The sequence below is a fragment of the Melanotaenia boesemani genome, chromosome 1 (genome assembly GCF_017639745.1).
Source record: "Melanotaenia boesemani isolate fMelBoe1 chromosome 1, fMelBoe1.pri, whole genome shotgun sequence".
Taxonomy (NCBI): Eukaryota; Metazoa; Chordata; class Actinopteri; order Atheriniformes; family Melanotaeniidae; genus Melanotaenia; species Melanotaenia boesemani.
Window position 1 is genome coordinate 28,186,741 of NC_055682.1, and position 24,525 is coordinate 28,211,265.

Sequence of the window (24,525 nt, forward strand, 5' to 3'; positions counted from 1 at the left end):
AAAAGCTGCCTATACTTTGTAGCTTTTAAACCAAAACTGTAATGACAAATTTCTACAGAAGCATCTTACTGCCAGCAGGATATGTGTTGCTACAGATAACAATAAACTATATAACAACAGTATCAGCTTCTTTACATCAAATATCTCTCTTTCCTTTTAAACTCTCTCTCTTCTTTAAATCGCCTCATGCTCACAGACAACATCAGAAGTGATGTACTCTGATCTTTGCATAGACATAATTTTTCCAGCATTGTTCTCACATGCATGTGAGATCACCACTTACATAAGTGATGACTCACTCATGACTGGAAATCACATATGATTATCATGATGAAGATACCCTTTAACCTTGTAAACGCACAGTGGCTGTGCATGGATGGCACCTAATTCTTTAAGATTTCTAAAGGAATGTAATTTGCCCTGCAAACGTTGGGTTATTAAGTGAGGCATGGCTTGATTTATTAGTATTTTTTGTTTTCTTTAATATTCACATATAAACCAACCATGGTGTGTGGCTCATAACACTGATAAATCCTGATTGCAATACTAGCTTTTGTCTTGGCACTTTGTTGCCTTTTTGTCCCTAATAAGTGTATTTTTGTCATATGTGAAGTTATATAAACTGATGTCAGTTTTCACAAAACCAATATTCGTCATTTCAATAATTATGTTTCAGTCAGAAGAGATGGCGGACTGAACATACTGCAATAAGCAATAAAGTTGTCAGTTGTCAAGTTGCCATGATGTAAATAACGGCTGCACGTCATGATGAAAGATGTGAAAGGAGTCTTCTCAGATATGAGGAGTCAATGAGACGATTATTTTTGCAGATAATATTTATGATAATGAGTGAAAGCTGATGACAGACAGACTTATGGGTGGGGTGGCTTTTGTTTCTCAAACTTCTCAAAAACATCCAAATTTTTACTGGAAATGTCAAGCAGACATTTAAAAACACACGTCACATGTTTTGTTAGCAACTCCAAGGCAAGGCAAGGGAAATTTATTTGTATAGCGCATTTCATGTACAAGACAATTCAAAGTGCTTTACATAAAACATTTCAGCAGGGTGCAGAAAGCAATAATAAAAAAAAAAATAAAGACATAAAAAAAATGCAGTTGTATCTTTTATTGTACAGCCAGTTGAGTTCAAAGGTGCAGTTTCTAGAAATGCAAAGTGCAAAGTAGAATAGCAAGTAAACATGTCAGGTTATATTATAAAAGCACAGCACCATTTGCCACTGTATAACAGTGTCATGTGAAGCTACATTTGGTTTTATACACTCTTGAAAGTAATTAACTTCTCCCAGCTTTAAAAATGTGCAATATGACCAAAGGCTTACTACATATTGAGGCAATTTTTTTTTAATTATGCAAACAGTAAATACCAAATAATGCCACTTTAGTCAAAGAGGCATTCATGTAGTAAATATCCACTGGCCTGAGATGGATCCAAATCTGTGATCCATGGAGCTTAACTGTGGAACAAAATTCTCTGAAGGAGACCCTTTCCTACCCAACAGTTTTTGCTCTTAATTTTAAAAATGAATGAAGCATAAAACAGAGATTCACCATGGCAAGTGGCAAAAAACAAAACAAAAAACAAAAAAAAAAACAAGGAATGGTGACAATTAAATTAAATAGTTGAGCCAAAAAATTAATAAATTTCTTTGTTCTTCGCTGTTGGGATCCGCTAAGGATCCAACAAACTACTCTTGAGTTGTGTGAATATACTGATCTTCAAAGTCTTATTAAGTGATGTTTATTCTATGCTGTCTTGGCCATTTTAGGAAGATCCGTAGCTTTTTGTTTGGTGGGAGTCTTCTTGCCATCTTGCTCAGACTTCCTGGGCACCCTGGGGCTTCCAGCAGCTTTCCTGCTGGTCTGAGGGCTGGAAGAGCCGGCAGTCATCTTGCGTTGAAGTAAGGGGCTTCTGGATCCCTTTGGCTTTGTTGGTGTCATTAAAGAATCCATGACCTTTAGAGATTTCAAACCAAGCAGACCACAGAAGTAGTTGCACTTGTGTTGTGAGACAAACTGTTCAAAAACTTTGGGGTCCCCTTCAACAGATAAACCTTGATGCCTGCAGCACACAACACACACACAGCAAACTGTTGTAGTTAAGGTCAGTTTAAATGTAAATTACTTGTAAAATGAGGTTTTCACAATATCATTTACAGAAACAACTCAACAAAAATATACTAACCCTGTTGATTTGACTGAAATTCCAACATTGGTGATCTTAGTGTCAACACCTGCAAAATAACACCATGCAATTACTTCATTTTTCTGTTGATCAGGTAACATGTTCATATGGAAAAGACATGCACACAAAAATTGTCACCATAGAAACTGACCGTAAGTAAAAAATGTAAATGTACGTAACAGACCTGAAATAATCATACCTTTCTTCAGCAAAAGAATAAAAATGGTATTAAGGGCAAACTTGAAGTTGTAAGTCTATTCTCTTTACTGACATTTATAGCTGCTTTACTTGGGTTAACTATCCTGTTTAGCTCATGTAGCTTCTCATTTTATCAGTTAGTCACAACACATTCAAAATAGCTTTACAGCTCCATCCTGCAAGTAGTCAGTACCCAGCAAAAAATGTTTGGCCCAAATATGGCCCAAATGTTCATTTTTGTTTGGACCAAATTTGGCCTTGACTTAAGGCATTGACTGAATGTAGGTGCGGCTGCCAAAACTCAGCCACATGACCACCACATGGGGCCCATAAGGGGATTGCCATAAGTAAGGCTTCCTCTATTAGGACCATTTCTGGCCCACAAAATACCTGCTGTAATCCACATCCAGGCCAACAACTGACCACATGTGACCACCAGGAGACTTGCCATAATCCAAGCCATGCTGGTAAATTGCATCTGGTCCGTTTCTGGCCCACACAACCCTTGCCAGTGCCGTAATTGAGCCATAAGTGCCAAAAGTAGCCCGGATTTGGCCAAATATGTCTGCTAGCTGGATGGGTTCGTTCAATATTTGGTGTGAAACATATGAGTTAAATAACCTTGCCTTTTACAAAATATAGGTGGTATTTTGAAGATTAAAATACTCAGCCATATAACTGATGGTTGAGTTTGCAAATCATGTGTCTTATGACATTAAAAAAAGCATGCTATAAACACCTCAATAAATGTAGGAATTAGATTTTGAGGAATGGGATCAAACAGTATATATGTAGAGAGTGCAGCTACTGACAAATTGGCTTTTTCTAACCATGATTATACTATTAGTTCTAATGATAATTATACATAAAAACTCCACTTTGCTCAGTTGAATTCATGAGGTAGCTCACCTTCTAGCTGACTGAGTAACAGATTGCCATTAGTCCACTGAAAGATCCAGTGCTGCAATGTACAGCACTTCTGCTCCACCTCAGAGCCAGTTCTCATGTCTATCTTGCCTGTACGATCCAGGACAGAATATTTCTTATAAACTCCTGTCAGATCAGTCTCCACTGTAGCATAGGGGATTGTGTTTGCTGGTCGGTACATCAAGTAGATTGGTATTACCCTGCATAGCAAAACATGGTCATAATGGCTCTTATAGATGTTTAATTGCACTTGCTCTGTGGATGACACTTAAAATGACAAAATCCTTCTTATGCAGAGTAAAATGATTGTACTCACTCAAGAGAGGATCCAAAGCTTTCTATGACTCTTGCCTCTGCAGAGAAGATTTTGCAGTATTCCCGAGCCAAATTTTGGATTTTACATTCCTGTATACAGAACATTGGAAAATGGCCAGTAAATATCCACTCAAGCTCCAGCATCATATTTATTCAATCTTAATTTGATTAGTGTCAGTAATCCTGTGTGGGCAACATGACACTCGACTCACTTTAATGCTGGAAATGCTGGCATTCTCAGTAACATTGTTAATCAGTTTAATCAGTTCTGCTAAAAATACTTATTACATTGATAAGATCAGCACCACTACACCAACTCAGAAACTATTTTCAGTCTTCAAAACATTATTCAACCTTCCCCCACCTCCAGCCACAAACTTTTCATTTTGCCAAATTCTTTAGAGTGAATGCAATGACAATCAGTATTCTGATTCACCCACTGATGATTGCTCAACTTTGGTTAAAGACATATTGCCCTTTCAAGCCAGCCCACTCTGAGAGTTGGACATGCAGTAGCCAAACATGTAACATGTCTTCTACATGTCCTCTGTTTTCCCAAGTCAGTGGCACTTATTTTCATCGCATCACTCACTGAGTGCAAGATATCAAAATTTGGGATTCTTAGTCTCAGTCAGACAGATGTGATTTTACCAGTCATTGGTCTGGCTGCCTACGGTCTCTTGACTCAGATTTCAGCAACTAATTCCTGCCTACTCAGTGATTGTGTCTGTGGGTGTCTACACCCACTTATCTGAACACAGTCATATAAACTTATTGACCATGGCATTCCTCTTAGGAGCATGTTACTGCCACTGGAACAGACTGGATGTTTGGGGCTACTGTTATTTGTGGTTCCACAGTGTTGGAAAATGCCTTCAAATACTATCAGAACAGAATATCTCTCTCTTCTTTCAATAATCTCTTTAAGACTTTTCTCCTCTAGGACCATCTCTTTTCCCTACACCTTACTTGAAGTCAGTGGCACTTCTGTATCAGTTCTTTTTGTACTCTGACATTTACATAGATGTATAGTATGATTGATAAGTGACTTTTTGCGTCACCAGCAACGCAGTAGAACTTAGGGGCATGCCCCATTAGCTCCCTGTGTATGGACCACAGTTTATTCCTGCAATGAAGCTTCAGTTTTGTTCCCTCACCTTTAAGTTACTTTGGATTTAAAACCTTTGCTAAATAACTAAATACACTCTACTGTTATGTAATCTTAGATGAAGTGTACAAATGATGAAGTTTAATTTTTAAAGTACCTGCTTCATCATGTCCAGGTTCCTGTCTATGAGACAGCTTTCCTCTTTGCCTCCATATGTGATAGGGCTACGTACTTTAATGATACATGTGTTACCGGACTCAAACACAGGCTCCAGACCATAGATGACCTTCGCTCTCCAGACTTTATGGGAGCAGCCATCTCCAATATGAGATTCTGTCATCATTATACGTCCGAAGAATTTGTTTCCCCAGACACCAGAATCTGCCAAACCCTTGTTGAATATTAGCGGCGTCATTTCGATTTCCTCTCCAACTGCATGAATAAGAATATAACAGGCAGTAAGAAAAGCACAGGAAAAAGTGGGATCTAAACAAATAAACTTCATCTTACCACCAAGATCCTCACGCAGGGACATGCCAGCCAATACTACAAAATAATGAAAGAGAAGAGAAATAAAATCACATTCATCATGTCATGGCCAAGTGACACAAAATATTGTTCTCATATTTTATTTTTGATCAAATTATTTTAAAATAATACAAACTATCTGCACTGAGAAGCAAGTCTGTGGAGTCTGTCCCATGTTGATTTGTTATGGAGCATCCATAAACACCAGAGTCTTTGCATGATGCCTGAACAATGGCAAGATTGAGCTGAGTTTCATCCCCTGCACTGGAAAAAATATGAAATAGCACAGAATGTTTACACACATTAACATTAACTAAATAATAATAATAATTATATCATTTCCAAATATTCAGTTTATTGTCAGGCCATAGGTATGACTTTAAGTTGGTCAAATAACTTACTTTCTTTTAACCTGAGCAATCTCCTCTTCATCTTTGTACCACTTGATTGCAGAGTCACTAAGGATGTTGAAGAACTGGCACCACAGTTTCAAGTGTCCTGAGGCATCTGCAAATATCTCACCCCTGATCTTACGGATAACTTGAGGAGCTGGAGAGAAGCAGACCCAGCACAGACCACACGGTGAAGATGGACTCTTCATTATATTCTGCTAAGTAACCTACTGTAAGCAGTCAGGCATATTTGCTATAGTATATAAACGACTACAAACTACATAGTAAAGCATGATTTGATATATGATGTGATCTTTATATTGCACACAGTTGCAATTAGATGTTATCAGGTACACTGTAACTCTTAGCATTATTGCGTTACATGAGAATAATGTTTAGGAAACACTAATGATGGTTTGTTTCCCTTTAGATTATACAAGAACGTATGTATGTATGTGTTGGTCATACAATAAAGGCTTTAGAATTGTGTGAAAGTTACTGTTTTAGGGAATTGCTGAGTCATCACCCTGGCAAAGTCATGGAAATAAAAATGAAAAAGTAAGAGTAAAAGTGCCCATTTTACTGAAATGATTATCTTTTCTTAAACTTAAGGATATTAAGGTTATTAAAATCAGGCAAGTATAAAAGGGAAGTCTTAAAATAATACTGAAATAATTGGCATAGAGGTGTAGCATACTATCACAAAATTTCTGTTAGATCAGACTTTCTTTCTTTCTTTCTTTCTTTCTTTCTTTCTTTCTTTCTTTCTTTCTTTCTTTCTTTCTTTCTTTCTTTCTTTCTTTCTTTCTTTCTTTCTTACCTTTAAATGGGTCATGCTTGTCCTTCTCTGCAGGTTTACCCTCATTGTGAATCTCCTCAGTAATTTGCTGACCTGGTTCTTGAGTTTCAGATGTTGTCTTCCGTCTGGTGATGGATGGAACACACCTTTCTGCTGAGGAGGTTTGTTCTTCAGCTTGCTGCTGTAAACGTGACTGTCGAGACAGGCTTGGAGACACGGAGAGGGTCAATGAACTTGTGGAGAGCTTGCTGCTCTGGCCATGTACCTCCTTAATTAGAGTTTGGAAGTCAGTGGGTGATGTGTACTCTGCAGTTTCCTCAGGTTTGGCCTTAAGTGTAAGGATTTTGCGGCGTGCCCCAGAGGCTAACTCTTGTGGAGTAGCAGAGGGGATTGGAGAAACATCATTTATTTTCTTTAACCGTGGACTAGGCTCTGGAGTTGAATTTATACAGGAGTCCACTTTCAAACTTTCCCTAACCGCTGAGCTTTCCTGCTGAATTAGAGGAATATCATTCTTTGGTGTGCCAATGCTAAATTCACCTTCAGATGAGTGATTATCTACTTTCTGTAAAGAAAATATGTTTATGTTGCATTCCTCCATTTTCTGCTGATCATGAAGCATTCTCATATTACTTTCTGTATTTCCCCTTTCCATTTTGCTGTTTAGTTTTATTTCTGGGATTAGTTTATGTATTAATCCAACTTCCTGGTCTTGAACAGGTTCATCTTTGATTTCTTCTGAAATTGTAGCATTCTCCTCTTGAATACTGGCCTTTGCATGTGTCACTGTAAGTGGAGACCCACATTCATGTATGGCATTTTCAGGTGAATTTGAAACTGACTGAAACCTATCAGTAACTTCAATATCTGAAGTCGAGGTAAAAAAACTGTGTTTTACATTTTTACTCCCAGAATGGGAAGCTTCAACTGAGCATTCGGTTACAGAAATCTTAGTTGATGCCTCAGTCTCCTGGCTAATCTCCATAACAACTTCATTATCTTTTCTGGCATTTTGATGGAGTTCAGTTAGGTCTACATCTGCACCAGTTTCTTTTAGAGATAGAGGTGGATTCACAGATGGCTCACACAAATCCCGAACTGTTGCTGAAGTTGCATCTGACGTTGTGGTTTGCTCATATTCAGTTTTATTCAGTTGCTGATAAATCTTCATAAGTGTTGCCTTTATGTTCATGGGAGGCATATTGTCAGTGCTCTTAATTTCCTTGTTAGACTTCAGTGTCTTCACTTCCAGTTTACATTCTCTGTTATCAGCTCCAAATTCCTGACATGCTCCTGTGACTGATGGATTAGGAACTTGTGTGATATTGACATGGACTGGTATGCTGGAGGCATTTTTTTCCTGTGTTGCTTCAAGTGCCTTGATTTGGGACCTCAAAAGTTCAGCAATTGATATAACTTTTGTCACAGGTTTTGTAATTTCGTTAAAGTCCACATTATGTTCCAGTGATTTTATGCTTTTGGGGATCTTTGTTAGGAGTGTGGCAGAAGTTTCAAATGTCTCTGAATTCAGTTTTTGTAATTCTGAACTGGTATTCTCCACCACTTTTGATATTAGTCCATTCTTCATGGTTTCTATATATGTAGCATCCATTGCTAATGCAACTGAGTCGTTATTTTTTGCACTTTTTACATTTCCTGCTTCAGCTTCATTCATGTGTAGAGCAGCAGGTTTAGTCTCAGTTTCAGCTATCTTCTCACTTGGGGCCACACTGTCAGTCTGTACAAATAACTCACCTACCTCATTACCCGCTACCTTCTCAGTATCTTGTATTTCTGTCCCTTCAACAGTTTTTATTGCTGTATCAACATGGCTTTGCAGGATGGCTGGCGAAACATTACACCCTGGGGTGTTCTTGCCACTGTCAGGGCTTTCAAGCGGTGACTGATGTAGGCGTGTAAGAAGTACAGAATGGCTTTCATTTGATTCTCTGGAATTTTCCCATGTTTCCTGTGCCATTTTGTCAGCAGGTGTCTGAAGATCACTGCATAAAGGTGAGGTCTGGATGTCGTCTGTCTTTTGTGGCAGTTGTGGTTCGGTCGTACACTGGTCAGGTGGCAGCTTAAGGTTGGCAGGTGCGTCATTCCTGTTCGTCTTTGTATGGGCCTGTGTAACCTTGGGACATAATACAAGCTGTAAATACTTTTTCCCTTATCCCTAACTATGCTGGACATGGATAAACACATGCAATTTTAAAAACAGCAACAGCGTAACCAGCAACAAACAGAGAAAGGAATGGGAAAAAAGAACCCTCACACATTTATTGTCGAGATGGTAAATGGTGCTACTTAATAACGCTTTGTGAACATGATATAGACAATCTCCACAGTAAAGCGATTTAATAACAAAAGCTTGTTTCATTACTTGCTTCACTGAACTGCAAAACACAAGCATGTTTGCAATACCCCTGCAAAGTTTGTTTTGGAATACTTTTAAACTTGATCTCAGTGCATCATCACTGCATTACAGGCAAGACAAGCCATAATTAAGTTCAAGATTCAAACTCAAAAGTAACTTTAAGATACTGAAGTTTTAAATTAAAAAAATGTGTCATGCCATTTCTAGCATATTTCGCTTCCCTTCCTCTATGTCTGACACGTAGATTCCCATTCAAAAGGAAGTTTTCAATTTTACATGCAAGGGTAGTCGGAAAGGATTGCAAATTATTTTAAGTAGTGCTGCAGCCATGCAGTGCTTTGTCTCAACTCTCGGCGCTGTCAGTGCTCAGACATACAGCTGAGGTTAGGTTGATTGCATAAGCAGTGTAGAAGGACAGGCAATTCTATAGTAGCAATATTATACTAGCGCTAAGTGGGGATGTTGACAAGTGACCCTCCATGAGAAACTTGCTTCTTTTTAAAGCAAGGCTATATTTTGGTACTTTTATGACATATTTATCAATTTAAAATGTCAAAGGGTAGTTAACTAAACACATTCATGTTCTTTCCAGAGGACAAGAAGTTGGTTATAAGTTTATTACAACAGTAATGCAACCTTTAGGCAGTTAACTGACAGGAAGTAAAGAGAAATAACTAACTTACTTCTGACCAAAGTTAATAAAAATCATCTACATAAAACGACCTCTCTAAATAATGTGTTATATTGTGTTAATCTATGCAAACAGGAAATAACAGTTTGACTGAGAGAGGCTAACAGTTTCTATAGTCTTACTTCTGACTATACTTCTAATATCTAGTGGGGTATTTCACCTTCACATCTAAATTATGGTCAGAAAACAAATGTATTTCCCCCCAAATCTTAAACCAATAACTTAACATAAATGTGCTTAGTTTGTGTATTTATAGCCATGTTCAATTGAAAATTTCTATATGAAGCTAATCACAAAGGGCTACTTCCAGACCATCACACTTACGTAAATGTACTGCATCCCTATACCTGTGGCAACTGTTAACATGTGCGTCATATATTGCTATTCACTCAGCAGGGCATGCTTGTAAAACTATAAATAGCTCCAGGATGCTTGTGTTGCTGATAGGGCTTGTGTTGGCAGCACAAAGCATTCATGAGCTCATGTGAAATGGTTCACTCACCTCACTTGGCACAGCCGATCGAGACACTGACTCCATTTTTTGGCAGAGCCTTGTTTCCTTCTCAGACAGCTGATTTCCAGCCAATTCACATGGACGCTGAAGCAAAGCAGTCCTTGTATCCCATGGTGTGCCCCCTGATTCATTGGAGCTGTCTGTGAAACATCCACCAGAGGATGCTTTAAACTTGCCATTAATTTCCATGGTTGGGATGTGTTCCGTTGTATGAATGTTCTCCTTAGATATGTTGAGCGCTGTTGATTTGATGCTTGACTTTTTTTGGGTTGAACTAATACAAATTTCCAACGTTTCCTCAGTACCTTTGTGATCACTTTTCATTTCATGTTTTGCAGCTTTTTTGCCTTCAGTTCCTGGCTTAATGTCACTTGGAGACGAAAGAGCAACAGGGGGCACTGAGACTGTGAGATTTTCTTTTTGTAAAGATTCAGTTACCTCGATACATGTGTTATCCTCCTTTAGAGCAACCATACTTTCCTCTTCTACTGGCTTCTCATGTTCTTCTTTCATGTCTCCAAAGTTTGAATCCAAAGTTAATGAACTAACATCATTTTCTATTTCCATAACTTCTTCTGAGGTCCCATTGGTCTGTGTTGCCTCTTTGCAGGAGGGAGCTACAGCATTGGAAGTCTCATCTTTTGCCCTTGTCTCACTGGACACCCCCTCTCCCATAATATCTGATTTAGCTATTTTTGTGCTGTTGGAAATTTTAATTTTCTTCTTAACAAAGGGAGATTTTGATGGGTGGTGTGCAGTAAAAGTCTTATGGACAGAATCATATATGTATGTCCCACTCTTACTGCCATTGTCATTGTTAGTCTGTCCATTCGTCATAGACATCTCTCCATTAGTGACTTGGACTGTTTTTTTCTCAACTTCCTTCACAGTGGCTTCCTGTAACCTGTGTTCAGTCTCTAAAGCTACAGCCTGATGGTTTTCCTCATTGCCTTCATCTTCCATAGAACTTGGAGTACTGAGAAAGGCCTCCATTGTTGAGCGTCGTTTCCTCTGTGTGCGGTCTGGACTGATGGTTCTCAGCGGCTCCTGGTTTTCTTTACCCTCTGGTTCCTTTCGCCTGTTCTCTGCCTTCTGTTTCAGTTTGGCAAAGTAACGCTGGTGGATTTTAAACTCGTTCATTTCGCCTACTTCCAGAACCCCAGAGCAGGACACAATTCCTTTGCTGTTGATGGCTGAGGCCTGGTATATAGCTGCATCCTCCACAGTGCATCTACAGATTGATTTGAGTCATATCAAGAGGTGATTATTATTAAAGTTAAAGGTAAACACATGGAAAAAAAATGATCAGGAATGTTCTTTGTTAAGTGGTCCACTTTGGGGCAAAATTTAAAGACCTACTTTGTATTTTGGAATTATTTAAATTAACCAAACAGAAGACATTGCTCTTATGCCAGACTTTTCTCCTTTATTTCTCCTCCTATATTTAAACATATTTGCAAAATTCCTGTGTAGTGACTGGTTTTATAAACATTATTAGTGACAAGAAAACTGTCCAATTAGAGCAGATTTAGAAGCAATAAAATAAACAACAGCCGCTGCAGTAATATATATTATAAGAAAAACAAGTGGACCACCCACAAATAAAATTATAAACTTGTAAGTGAGGCTAATATTTGTTTTAAAGAAATTGTTGCATTAGCTTTATATTATTAACAAAATTCATTCAAAGAAAAGTTAATATAATGTTGAGCTTACTAGTTTTTAATAATAATCTGTGCAATTAGATGCTATACAGTCTTTCTAAATATACATACTTGTAAATGTGCAGGGAATGATTTTGTCCATTGTGGAATATTTCATATTTAGGCAACCCACAGAATCTGTCCAGCTGTGTGTCATCCTTATACCACATAACCTGAGGAGCAGGGTATCCTGAAAAGAGAGAAAAAAGAAACAAGGCAATACTAAATAATATTTACATTCAGATTTATTTAGTTTATGAGCAATATTAAGCTCAATGCATTGCACTCAAAATATTATGGGTTTTTCTTTTAATTTCTTTAAAATATCTCAGCATAAGTATCATACTTAGATTGTGGTAGAATATCATTTTATCATCAATATATCTCAGTTTGCTTATTATCCAAACATCTGGAGTATGGGCTCATGCTACTATAGAATCTAAGCTGTTAAGCAGTCTTTACCTGTAACCACACAGGAGAACTTCACATTGCAACTTTCTGACACAGCTTTTGACTTAAGGGTAGTCACAAAAGAGGGCTGCTTTTCTTCCGTTAACTGTGCCATCACACTGCAGAGTGTGCTCCTGTGGTACAAAAAATGGCTGGTCAGAAATGACATTTATACGTGTTTTCATACTAATGAAAAAAGCTGGAAATTCATCCAATTTGCACATTTCAAAATTCAGCAACATCACATTAGATTGTTAAATTAAAATAGAAAATATGCTCTGTTTAGACCCAACCCCCTATTATCCACACTGGCTGCATCGAACACACTACACACAAATCACACTGCAGCTCAGAGGCAACATCTAATTCAAACATTCAACATTTCTGCAATAGTCTGTATGGTGTGGTTAGCATCATCGCCTCACAGCAAGGAGGTTCTCAGCTTGACGTGTGGAGTTTGCATGTTTTCCTCATGCATGTAAAGATCCTCTCCAAGTGGTCTGGCATCCTCCTACAGTCCAAAAACATGCTTATTGGTGTAAATTCTCACAAGCAGTTAGTATGAGAGGTTGTTTCTCTCTCCATTCTCATGGCCCTGCAGTGGTCTGGTCAGGTGTATTCTGCCTCGCCTTAGCTGCTGAAATAGGCTCCTGCTTCCCTGCAACCCTGAACTGGAATTAATGAGTGTAAGCAATGGATGTATGGAACATTTCTCCAAAAACTTTGATACAAAGGTTATGACGCTGCTCGCAGTTTCATGAAAACAATGTCAAGCAAAGTTTTAATTCTAACAGGAGGCAAAAAAAAAACAAAAAACAATCTTTTCTTATCAACCACTTGAAGTGTTTTGTGCAGGTGTTTGTAAATAACTGCACTTCCTTTTTGCTTTAGAGCTTTCCATACACCATTAATCACTAATGTTACAAATATAGAATATATCAAATTTAAGCAGGCTTATGATTCATTACATGCATATATTATAATATAAAATAATGATTGAATGTTTTCTGGAGGAATAAATACAGTGTTTGTATATATGTGCAACTAGTGATCTGCTTTACTGGACATTATTACACATGATACATATGCCAAAGACAGTTGCACTTTGAAATCCAGTTAACTTTAGCAATGGTTTACATAAAATGTGCTTTATAGTGCTATATCAGTTTTTATTGCTACAGAAAAGGCACTGGGTAATAATCTGTGTTTTGCATGTTTATGATGCACAAAGATTTTGAGTGCAAAATGCATCAGCACTTGTGTTGTGAAAGGCTACAGGAGGTAGGCAGGATAAAAAAACATTTCTTTAAATGACAATAGTGCATTTGTACGAGCTCCGTGAATAATGCTCAGACTGCCCCATGCCTTAAAGAAAGCCAGTTTTTTTTTCTTTCAATAAAATCTTTTATGTTTTTGTCATAAAAAAATTATTATTAAATCTGAAGGGCAACACCACTAATACAATCAACAACTCTTTCCGACCAGAAGTTGCTCTGTATTTTTAAACGGGGACCCATGACGCATGACTGAAATTCTGTTTTTAATCTGCTGCTTATTTAAACTCTGCGTGACCATGGCAAAAAAACCCCAAAGAAATACAACGTGACACATATTAAATCTAGGTTAGGAAAATCAGCTATTGGTGTAATATAGAGCAAACCCTGGTCAGCTTGATTCATGCAGAGGAACTTCAACATGACAGAGACCACTATGCTTTTGTCTGTACCTGTTTTCTGGCCTCACATTAATGAGGTAGCTGCAGCCACTAGACCGTCTACTTCCAGTGACATCATCTCCATTGCTAGACCTTCCATTCCCAAAAGACAAGCGTGTTGCTGTCCTCCTTGAACCCATTTTCCAATAGATGAAATGGTGTTGTTGAGGGAAAAAAATCTTTCAGAAAAAAAAAGAAAAGAAATTCCTTTTCACTTCCTCTTGGCCTCCCTGAGAAAGTGATTCAAGCTAAAAGAGACCAACAGTTGAAAACACAGTAAAAACATTTAACATTAAACTTTTGCTGTGGTATTAAAAACACAAACATCCAGGTGAGATGTCCTGTTAAATTATACAGTAGCTTCTACTTGCTGCCCTGTTCATTGTTTATATTGTCAATATTTAGATATCTGGCTCATGAAGTTAACTCACCATTCAGAAGTTTCATTCCCTCCTTTGACAGATGCCCCACAGCACTGACTTAAGGCACTGCAATTTCCAATCAAACATGAGCATGCGTAGGCTCCTGGACTATTTATAGCTAGCCTGCAAATAGGCACACAAGCACATCACAGTTTCCTAAACTTGCCTTTGGTCCGTTTTGTAAAGAAAAACAACCTCCCACAACAGAAAAAGAAAAAGTTGTTTGTAAAAGTTCTGTATGGAAAACAATCTTTTTAAGTAAAAAATTCCCATGATTATCATGTCCCAAATACCAGTCCAGCCAGATATGGTCGTTCCCCAAATAATGAGTGAATATTTTCTTTTCTTTTTCTTTTTTTTTTTTTTTTTGTTGTTACTTTTAACATTTGTCCGTAGTGTTCCTCAAAGAAGAGAGGGACCATTTGTGTGATCAGTACTTGTTTCCTCTCTTCAAAGTTTAAACTCACAGTATGTGGTAAACAGTCACATGAGCTTGTCAATCAAAAGGATGATGCCTTTAGATTTAAAACCATTCAAATGGGCATTCAGTCAGCATTACAAGGTTACTTTCCAATAATAAACGTGCAAAATATCCCAAACAGCATAAAAAAACACATTTATTTAGAATTATCTCTATTTTACAGAGTCAAAAGTACGTGTTTATATAAATGAAATAAGATGGTGAAGCCTACCAAGCTGGCATGCATTGTCCCGTAGCTGACAATTGCATTGAGTCCTCTGAGGAAAAGCAGTAGAAATAGAACAGCCTTATATAGACAGATGCCACTGACTGCCAATGAGCTATGTGGTCTTATCTTTACACAAGCATGCAAGCACACAAACACACACCACTGGTGAGTGGTTTACGTGGTTTTGGTAGATTTGTATGTCATATAATGTACTAATAATGTCTTTTTTGGTTAAAAATGTTTTACGCAAATATTTAACAGATGCTATGGTAGCAATTTTATTCCTCACGTAGAAATGAATGTGATTGAGGAAGAAATGTTGAAATTGCCTTGAAATGGGATTTTTCTTGTTTGTTTTCATATCCATATTGTGTAGTAAACAAACTTCAAACTGGCACTGGTACCACTATGAATTATAGCCTCCTGAGTGAGCTCTGCTATCAGGTTCAAAGATATCAATGCAATTATAGTTATCATATTACACATGCCTATATGCCATCCTTTCAGCTATTTAAATAATTTTTATTCCATTCATCCATCATTCTCTTTTGTAACTCCCACACTTTCCACTTTGCTTTCCAGAGGTGACAAACTGACTTAGATTTACAACTAACTGTTAGAAATACAACAAAATAAATGATGAATTCAACTTCATAAAGAGACAAGCTTTTCTTATTGTTGATGCAGTGTCTTTGCTATTTTAGATTAAATATTCTTACAAAATATGGGAGATGTCAGTTAGCTAAATAAGTATTCAGTTGGGCCTCTAAGGATGATTTCATTGGTTACAGCACTCAAAACACACACACAGACACATGCGCTGTGGTATGGGCATGTATGAGCTGCAGAGCTTTGTCCCGTGTCAGGGGGTTGGAAAACACAGTTGGCTCAGGATGGGCTGGATATTCTGGATGGGGAGTGTACAGAGAAATCAAAGCACAAGAGTAACACCAAATGAGCTGGGAAACACTGTCATGTGATGGCATTTGAAAGTGCGTGCTAGCATTTTTTTTTTTTTTTTTTTTTTACATAAGAAATATAATATTGTTTCTGTGGGGCACAAACCTCCTATGTCAAAAATTTGTGATTTTTATTTTTTCTTCATAAATCAGTACTATTGGTCACCCTTTCTGTCTGTCTGTAGTTTTACAAATATTTAACCAAATATATATGATGTAAAACACAATACCAAGTTTGATGACATTATGTCCAATTATTACAAAAACCATACATTTTTATTAATTTCTTGAAAAATAACAGTTTTGGACATAGGAGGTTTCCGCTCGACAGCAGCTATATGATAGAAAACACTGGACACTATCTTAAGTAGATCATCCTCTCTGACTGCAAAACAGATTCAAGAGATTCAAAGGATTTGATGAATTTTGACAGACATTCAACCAACAGTAAAGTTTCTTTCCTTTCCTTTTTTTTGCCATCCACATCATATTATGTCCCTTTCCTCTAATGCAAACTATTGGTTTCTGTATTTGTGCCCACTTTCCAAATCTGAATGCACTTAGGGTCAGTGCAGAGGCATGAGTTCAGCCTTGCGTGTCTGTTGCCTCATGTTTTGCTATGTTTAGCACTTCACAAAATCCTGTTGAGCCCCAGTCTAGAGCTGCTACTGATGATGCTCTCTGAGTTCACTACCTCTGGTTCCAACACCATTATCTGTCTTTTGCAAACATAACTGCACTATCAGGGCTAGAGAGCAGGACCTGGGCAAATATAAATGGTTTAGAGCCCATCATTAGAACCAGAGTGGTAATGGACAAGCAGGTCCAAAGGCCTGTTATTGCTCAGGTTGTGTGTTGTGTGTGTGCGTGTGTGTATGGCTGGTGGAGACAAGGATAGACTAAAAGGTATGAAATAGATTGGACGATGGTCAGCTCTTCAGTTTCATGCTGGCATTTATTTACCAAGTCCTTGAACAGCCAATAAATAGTGACCTTTCAGTGTGTGGTCATGAACATTTTACCCACAATTTCCTCTTGTCCCTCACAATTTCACCAGCTACAATATCAAATGTACAACTCAAAGAGAAAATGAAAGTGTTTTTACTCCATAAATCAGCTTCACAAATATCCCTCCATCTTCTTACTTTGAGATCAGGCACCTCACATCAGCTTCCAGCAATTCACGACATACGGTCATGCACAATGCCAGCTAGAATGGATGACAATGTGGTGGGTTTTTTGTTTATTCTGGGCAATGAATCAATCCTAGCGTGTTTGTAAGAAACAGATACAGTTTGTAACTTAACACCAGGGAAAGTAACGTCCCAAACGGGATTTTTGCACTTAATGACACAACTTGTTAGGTCTTTGTTTAAAAATCTTCAGAAAAGCGGATGACCTGATGAGTCCAGAGACGACCTTCAGAGAATTTCTCAAATGGCTGAGTGAGTTTACGTTCACTTGTAATGTCAGCTGACGAAAAACATTTCACACATAAGATGCTTTTTTAAACTTTTATGAGCTAGAGAGTTGTAAAAAATTAAAGACTCATTGCTTCATAACAAGCTGGCTGGATATTTCACTGTTCTTAAAACAAGCCGTGTTGTGAGTGGGATTCATTTCTTTGATGTTGATGCTTTGATGCTTTTTGTAAATATGCTCCACAGATAAATCTCTACTATTAAAGCTCCATGAAACACCAGCTGCATGGGAACATGCTGTTCTAATTCAGCTGCGATCTTACAGTTCGCAGATCCAAGATGGTTTGAGAGGTGAGGTGTCGACACAAGGAGAGGGGCACATCAACGGACATGCAGTGGAGGAGGTGGGCCCAATTGGGATTTTGATTACAGACTAACAAATTTGTCTGGAGCTAGCTCCAAATTGACAATTTTATAGGATCAGAAAACAGATAAATATGTCCAGGTATAGAAAATAAATAAAACAAACAAACACATGTCCATCCGTTCCAAGTGTTGTTGGTTCAACCTGCTTAGCTCTGCTTTGATAGTTTACTGGCTGAGTGGCCTGCAAACACACTCCCAACATGCATTCACTGTTGGACAACAGATTGTTTTGATGTTTGCAGGTCTCTGTGGAAACTGAGCACAGCTTTGTACGGCCGTCTGTCCCACCGCTGAGGCTGTGACATCATCTTCTCAATATTCACACCAGTGTCAGCTCCAAGGAAGCAGAAACAGGAGAACACTTGACCATCATGAACAGCTGTCCATCTCTCACATGTCCACGCATGCACGCACACACACACACACACATCTTTTTTAATGTAGCACTGCACTGCTCATACTTCCCTGTGTCAATCTAAGACACAGACAGTAAACATGTACAGCGTGTTGTCCTCGTGACTTATGGTCCTTCAGTAATGATGCATTTGCAGCATACTCCTGATTACATAAAATCTGATGTCCATTATTCTGCATTAAAGAATGAGGAAGCAGAACATGTTACCCTATGTTTTACAAAAATCAAACAAAAGAAATTTGTGGTCAGAAAACTGAACAAGACTGACAAGACTGAGTTGAAACTTCATCTGAGAGCTGCTAGAATAAAAACCCTAAAGTTAAAAACCTCAGAGCAGTAAAGATTTTGAAAAAAAATCCTTATCTTTATTTGTAACTCTGTTTAGAAGGATTATAACACTAAACAAGAATAGTAGAATAAAGCCTTTTTATCACTAAATATATTTACTAAACTATCCCCATGGGAGCAGCGGTGTGACAAATTTCTCTGCAGGCAGAGCTGCAGTGCCCTCTAGTGGAAATGGTATGAAACTACTTTCAGTGGACTCAATATCAGAAAGACATAATAGAAAGGGTTTTGATAGACATGGAAATTACACTTCTGTTTTAGATTAAAAAGGGGTACATAAAAAAATAATCTCACACAGTTTTTACTTTTATGCGTTTTATTAAAACTGAATACAAATGCCTGAGTAGGTAGAAAGCAAGATAGTAACTGTCCTAAATTCACAATGCTGTCATATCAATAATTCACAAATACTTGTGTACTCATTATGTTTTAACACATAGTTTGAGGACATGTTAACTCACTTGATCATTTATTTCATAACAAAGACGTTTTAGAACATTTTTGTTCACTACCAGTTCATTTATCTTGATTATTTTTTATTTTTTTATTTTTTCATGACTTGCTCATTACCTTAAACTGGGCAAATATATTGTGTATTAACAGCAAACTTCCCTTCCCTGGATAATCACCTGCTTTATCAGTAATCAGTACTGATTCAGCATCTCACAAATTTCAAGTCTTCAGACAAGATGAGATCTTTACCTTATACCTTAGAGAAAATGTATCTTCATGCAAAAAGTATTCATTTTATCTAACCGATAGTATTTAACCCAACACTTTCAAACATTATGTTTCGGTACTTTACCTCTTCTCTGATGTAAACATGTCTATAAATGTTTTTCGAGGTAGAATATTGGAGGAAACAAACCTGACTACTTGCTGGGTGGGGCTTTCATGGCTTCACACTAATTTGGATGGACCTTAAGGAACCAATTAAATAAGAAACTTACATACGTTAACACAAACTAAGTGGAGATGTCAGTAGAAAGTAGTAAAGGCTACTTAACGTTTTTGCTCATTTAGTGAAGATTACTGCTCTGACACATTCTGTTCATGGCTGTGATAGCAAGTAATTAGATTATGTAAGCCAGCATGTCATATCTGAATATGTTTAACAACTACAGAAGAGGATTGCGTTTATTCAGAGACGTGGCTTGTCTCATTAAAAATACCAGAGCGGCTATGAGTCTGCAGTCTTTACTTTTCACACAGCTGTCGGTTAAGTCAAAGTCTGACTTCATTTCAGCCATTTTTCTTAGTGACACAGGAAACATGTCTGTGAAGAAAAAAAAAAAGAAAAAAAAAAAAACAAAAAATTATATATATATATATATATATATATATGATATTTTTTAAATGTCTGGTTATTGTTTCCAGATCCTGTACTCAGGTTACAAAATTAAAAGTAAAAAAAAAAAAAAAAAAACAAAAAGACTTCAGAAAACAGTATAAAATTGAAACTTATGTACATAATAAAATGAACAAAATTGGCTAAAGTAGATTACTAGCACAGACAGAGCATCAGTGTTGAAAGAAAACTGGAATGATTTGGTGATGGAGTCACTGATAAGCGCGATAAGTCCAGCAGTTGAGTGGTGAGTTGCTACGCTTTTCTAGCTTTCTTGAGGAGCATGTCAATGACAGTTGGAGCCTTGCGCTTTACACCTTGGAGGAGAACAACGACACTATTTGTTAAAATACAGGAATTACTTCAAAACATGTCTAAAGTCACTGAAGGCAGTGTTTATGAAAGTATGTGTTTTGGGAAATACCTTGCTTTTTTGTTGGTGACTCAGTGCCATCTGAAGATCTCTTAGCATAAGCCTGCTTCATCCTCTGAATGTTTTTCTTGCTGTTCACTTCATGCTCTAGGATTGGACGTGGGTAGTCTTTACCCACAATGCATCCTGCAGCCTGCTGGACACTACGTGGAGCTTTCCAGGGCTCATAAATGTACTGTGCTGGGAACTTCTTCAGAAGAGGAAGGTACTTTCTGTAAACACAGATAAGATTAAATTAGATCATTTACATTTTCAGAATGTGAATTGAATAGGCTCATGAGCTTACTTGATGTAGTCTCCGTTTTTGTCTGTCTTCTTGCCAAAAGCAATGGGAGAGTAAACCCTGAAAAACTGGTGGAAGAAGGTGCTTGCTGACAGCCACTGCCAGTTTCCAGCATTCAGAGCCCAGTCACCATCCAGTAAGAGTTCCTCAAAGACCTTGAAGCAAAATGCTAAAGTTGCACTTCACTGATATAACATTTCAGTATGAAATAAACACTTTTATAACATTATTAGACTTGTGGTGGGTATTTTTGGATCCAAACACACTGATTTATTTTCTAGTTTATTTATATGTTGTTATTTTGCAGCTTACAAGCTGCACATTCAATACATGTGGTTTTGGACAGGTTTTATGCTTAAACATACAAGCTGATTTACTTACCTTCTGTCCTTCTTCCCAACTTATCCACAGGTCTCCTCGGGTGAGGAAACAGGCGACAGCGTGTCTGGCCAGATGGTGGATCCAGCCCTCTTGTCTCAGCTGAGTCATGATCGCATCAATGAAGGGGAAACCGGTCCGAGCCTTAAGACACGTACAATACAAAATTATATGAATTAATCGTTGCAAAAGAAACACTAGATGCACTAAGAGAGTAACCACAGAGTCAGTCACTTAAGAAAAACCCCAAAAGGCCCAACAGTCCACCCAGTCACTAACCCTATTCCAAGACTATTATGTATTATTCAAGCTGATATCACTATCTATTTCCATCATCAGGGCAGATGGCACATCTTATTCAGAATCACCGAACCGGGCAACATACCGTTAGACATAAAGATGAAGCAAATGGCCATAATGGTCTTGAAGTTACTGAAGAAATTTGCATTTTTTCTAATGGTGGAAATCTAGGCTAGATGCAATGTGTGTTAGCAGTCTTTTTTTTTTTTTGCCAATGATTCTGGGCTTAATCTGTTGGTCTAGAAGCTGTAATGGCAAAATTATCCCTATCGCCCAATAGTAAAAAAATAAATAAAAGAAATTCCTGGATCAAGACAGTGATCTGGATCAGCCCCAAAATCTAACCACTTGTTCCTCATTCAATTTCTGACAATTCCTGAAAATTTAATCAAAATTCATCTGTAACTTTTTGAGTTATGTTGCTGACAGAGACAGAAAGACAGACTAACCAACGTCGCTGAATACATATCCTCCAACTTGGCAGAGGTTATGATGACCTTATCTTATGTGTGATGATGACATGATTACAATAACCAGTGTCAGTACCTCTCTCCATGCAGCTAGATATTCTGGGTTTTTGTCCCAGTCCACCTGAGTGCACACATCATTGCCCTCCATCTTGTTAAAGTTAGGGATGCCCACACTGGCAGTGTAGAAGAACTCTCTCCAGAGCAACTGGCCATGTAGGGAAACTGGAGGGTCTGAGTGTTTTTTCTACACAAATCACACATAAATGAAAGATGATAGAATTTATGTTATAGAATTAAACCTATAGATTGTGCAGATTTATTTCTATATTTTTACCTAGACCTGAATCATGATGTCATACTGACCCCCTGATAGACCTCCGCGAGCCTCCACCAGAAGGTTCTTGCTGACAGGCAGCCAAAGGTGATATATGGACTGAGGACAGTGGTGCTTGGGCTCAAAGAGTTTGGGTAGGTCTGCGGCTTCTCAAAGCTACACACCCATCCCTGATTCGAAACATAAATCGTGTAATTAAGACAGAAAGACTTGTATATTCTGGAGCAAAATGTTTGACAAAAACCTCAAAACATTGTACGGTGGGTGAGGTTGACTATATATGTATATATATATATATATATAACCTCTTTATAATGATCTTGTACATACACTTCAGCCCTGCAGACTAAAATGGGTGATGGTGGTGGAAGATATATACCGTTCTTTTCATGTGCTCATCTAATCTCTGGAGAGACTCCTGTTCTCCTCCTGGAAACAGCTCATCTCTAAAAGATGCCATGTCCATGCCAAGCTCTTCTAAAGTAGGAATCCCATATTTCTTCTCATGCTTCTCTGAACAGGGTGTTTTGATATCTTAGAGAGGGGAAAGGACTTTCATCACATTACTGCTAAAATGTCACATTTGTGTACTGGACAGCAGTTCTTATATCAAAGCAAACAACTTTAAATTATAAGTCAACAGCATTATAGAGTGTTTTTGTTTCTTAATTACCTTTCATGTCCTCCATGGTTGGGGCAGGAATGGGCCTCTTTGGTGGACCGAGCATCCTAACAATTGCTTGCAAACGGTTATAAGTAAGGGGAGGCTTCCCATTGTTTTCCTCAATTATCCTATGGAGGCACGACAGGTCACAACAGCTCTTAACAAACATATAATACAGCCAATGAAGGTAAAACTATATGTAAGTGCTATACCTGTCTATATCATAAAGAGTATGTGAAATTTTGTAGACAACATCGATTCCATGTTCTTTGGCCAGTGTGGTCACTTTTTTGTCACGGCTCAGACTGTAGGGCTCTGTGTCGTACTCATAGGTCAGCTTTGTTACACTCCACCTGGTGAACAGTTTGGGAAATACATCTTCTGGCTTCCCCCTCACAACAAACAGCCTGAAAGAGTCAAAGACAACACAGAGTAAGAGTGTGTTTTCATCAAGCTTAAGGATACGTTCAATAAGCAAGATCTGTTCTTTCTCATTCAGTGTAATATATCTATCTATCTATCTATCTATCTATCTATATACACACACACACACACACACACACATATACATATATATATATATATATATATCTCCATCTCCATCGCATCTCACCTTCTCAGACACCTCTTGACTCAGCCACCACCATCTATTTACCTGTCTCCCATCTTGAATCTACTGCTCAAATGATGTTGTTGCTTACTGAAATCTAACTCCCTCCTTTACAGAAGTGAGTGCTGTCTGTGTTTTCTACCTAGAATTGAGTTTCCTCAAACTGCAGTCCAGATCTTTTAGTGCTCCAAGGAGAAATCTCCAGCGGTTAATGCCCACATGGGTGTTGTTGTGGAGGTAAGGATCCAAGATGAATACAGGATATAGCTCTTTACAGTCTCTCAGAGCTGCCATGAGTGCTGGGTTGTCATGCAACCTGAGTCCCTTGCGGAACCAGTGAATGCTTATTTGAGTCATGACTGTGAACCTGTGGAACATAAATAGCACACATTTAACTAAATCTATAGGCTACTTAAGAGTATTAGTAAAAAATCAGTGTACTGAAGCGCAAATTTAACATAATGGAGAGGTCTGCCTGGTGCAAATAATATTACTGAATAAAACAAGGACATAATTATCTCTTAATAGGCTACAGTTTATCGCAATAAAAATTTAAAATAAACGTATACTTCGCAAAGGTGCTTCAAATGGACAGGGCCATACGTAACCGAGCTCAGAGCAGTCGCTCAAATGCATTACACTGAAAACAGGACCGTCAATGTGAACCCAAAACGCACGTTAGATATTGAAAGTTAAATGAAAAATGTTGCATAATATTCAGGCTATTTTCTTTTTACCTTAACGAACTTGAAAACACCCTCCGGTTCCGCTCTGTCTGCTTCGTCTAGAGACAATTTTGAGTTTGGTAACACGCACGTTGATGCTGGCGTTACAAAACAAGGAAACGGCTACGTAAGTAGCAAAATCAGCCAATCCGGGGAGAGTTTATGAAACCACACGTGGAGGCCAAACAGCGCTTCTTTGGTTTGTCCACTAGATGCCCATATTGTGCAGAAAATGATCGAGGTTAACGTTATTAAAGAAATGCCACATATCCCTTACCTAAAAGCGGTCTTTATTCTTCCTGTAGGGATAAAAAGAAATAAGCACCCAGTTTCGATGTCCACAGATGCTCCAATTAAAAATTATCAGAAAAAAACCCC

At 37.9% G+C, this 24,525-nt stretch overlaps 2 protein-coding genes across 3 annotated transcripts; both read right to left on the reverse strand.

Annotated features, from left to right (window-relative positions):
- Positions 1-1,106: 1,106 nt before the first annotated feature.
- Positions 1,107-14,370, reverse strand: LOC121641308 (serine-rich adhesin for platelets-like). Its single transcript, XM_041987384.1, has 14 exons — positions 14,354-14,370; positions 13,935-14,101; positions 12,221-12,342; positions 11,831-11,948; positions 10,044-11,286; positions 6,495-8,607; positions 5,684-5,831; positions 5,419-5,546; positions 5,265-5,300; positions 4,912-5,186; positions 3,648-3,736; positions 3,314-3,531; positions 2,207-2,255; positions 1,107-2,083 (listed from the first exon to the last, which is right to left on the reverse strand). The coding sequence occupies exons 1-14, from the start codon at positions 14,354-14,356 to the stop codon at positions 1,768-1,770; spliced, it is 5,025 nt and encodes a 1,674-aa protein (XP_041843318.1). The 5' UTR covers positions 14,357-14,370; the 3' UTR covers positions 1,107-1,767.
- A 5,581-nt stretch (positions 14,371-19,951) lies between these two features.
- Positions 19,952-24,263, reverse strand: cry5 (cryptochrome circadian regulator 5). 2 transcript variants are annotated; one of them, XR_006011224.1, is made up of 12 exons: positions 24,160-24,263; positions 23,565-23,789; positions 23,025-23,219; positions 22,822-22,940; positions 22,528-22,682; positions 22,178-22,318; positions 21,891-22,058; positions 21,048-21,188; positions 20,670-20,821; positions 20,375-20,595; positions 20,133-20,267; positions 19,952-20,066 (listed from the first exon to the last, which is right to left on the reverse strand). XR_006011224.1 is itself a non-coding variant. In XM_041991802.1 (11 exons), the coding sequence occupies exons 2-11, from the start codon at positions 23,777-23,779 to the stop codon at positions 20,206-20,208; spliced, it is 1,569 nt and encodes a 522-aa protein (XP_041847736.1). In that variant the 5' UTR covers positions 23,780-23,789; positions 24,160-24,263; the 3' UTR covers positions 19,974-20,205. The 2 variants fall into 2 exon arrangements, 1 of the variants encoding a protein (XP_041847736.1); XM_041991802.1 differs by having other exon boundaries at positions 19,974-20,267.
- Positions 24,264-24,525: the final 262 nt, after the last annotated feature.

Coding starts and splice junctions, on each gene's coding strand:
- LOC121641308 (XM_041987384.1), bottom strand. Junction 8,608..10,043: donor GATCGGCTGTGCCAAGTGAG/GTGAGTGAACCA, acceptor TTATGTCCCAAG/GTTACACAGGCCCATACAAA. Junction 5,301..5,418: donor CTTGCTTCTCAGTGCAGATA/GTTTGTATTATT, acceptor ATTATTTTGTAG/TATTGGCTGGCATGTCCCTG.
- cry5 (XM_041991802.1), bottom strand. CDS start 23,779: ATGACTCAAATAAGCATTCACTGGTTCCGCAAGGGACTCAGGTTGCAT. Junction 22,683..22,821: donor AACCATGGAGGACATGAAAG/GTAATTAAGAAA, acceptor CCCCTCTCTAAG/ATATCAAAACACCCTGTTCA. Junction 21,189..21,890: donor ATCTAGCTGCATGGAGAGAG/GTACTGACACTG, acceptor ACGTGTCTTAAG/GCTCGGACCGGTTTCCCCTT.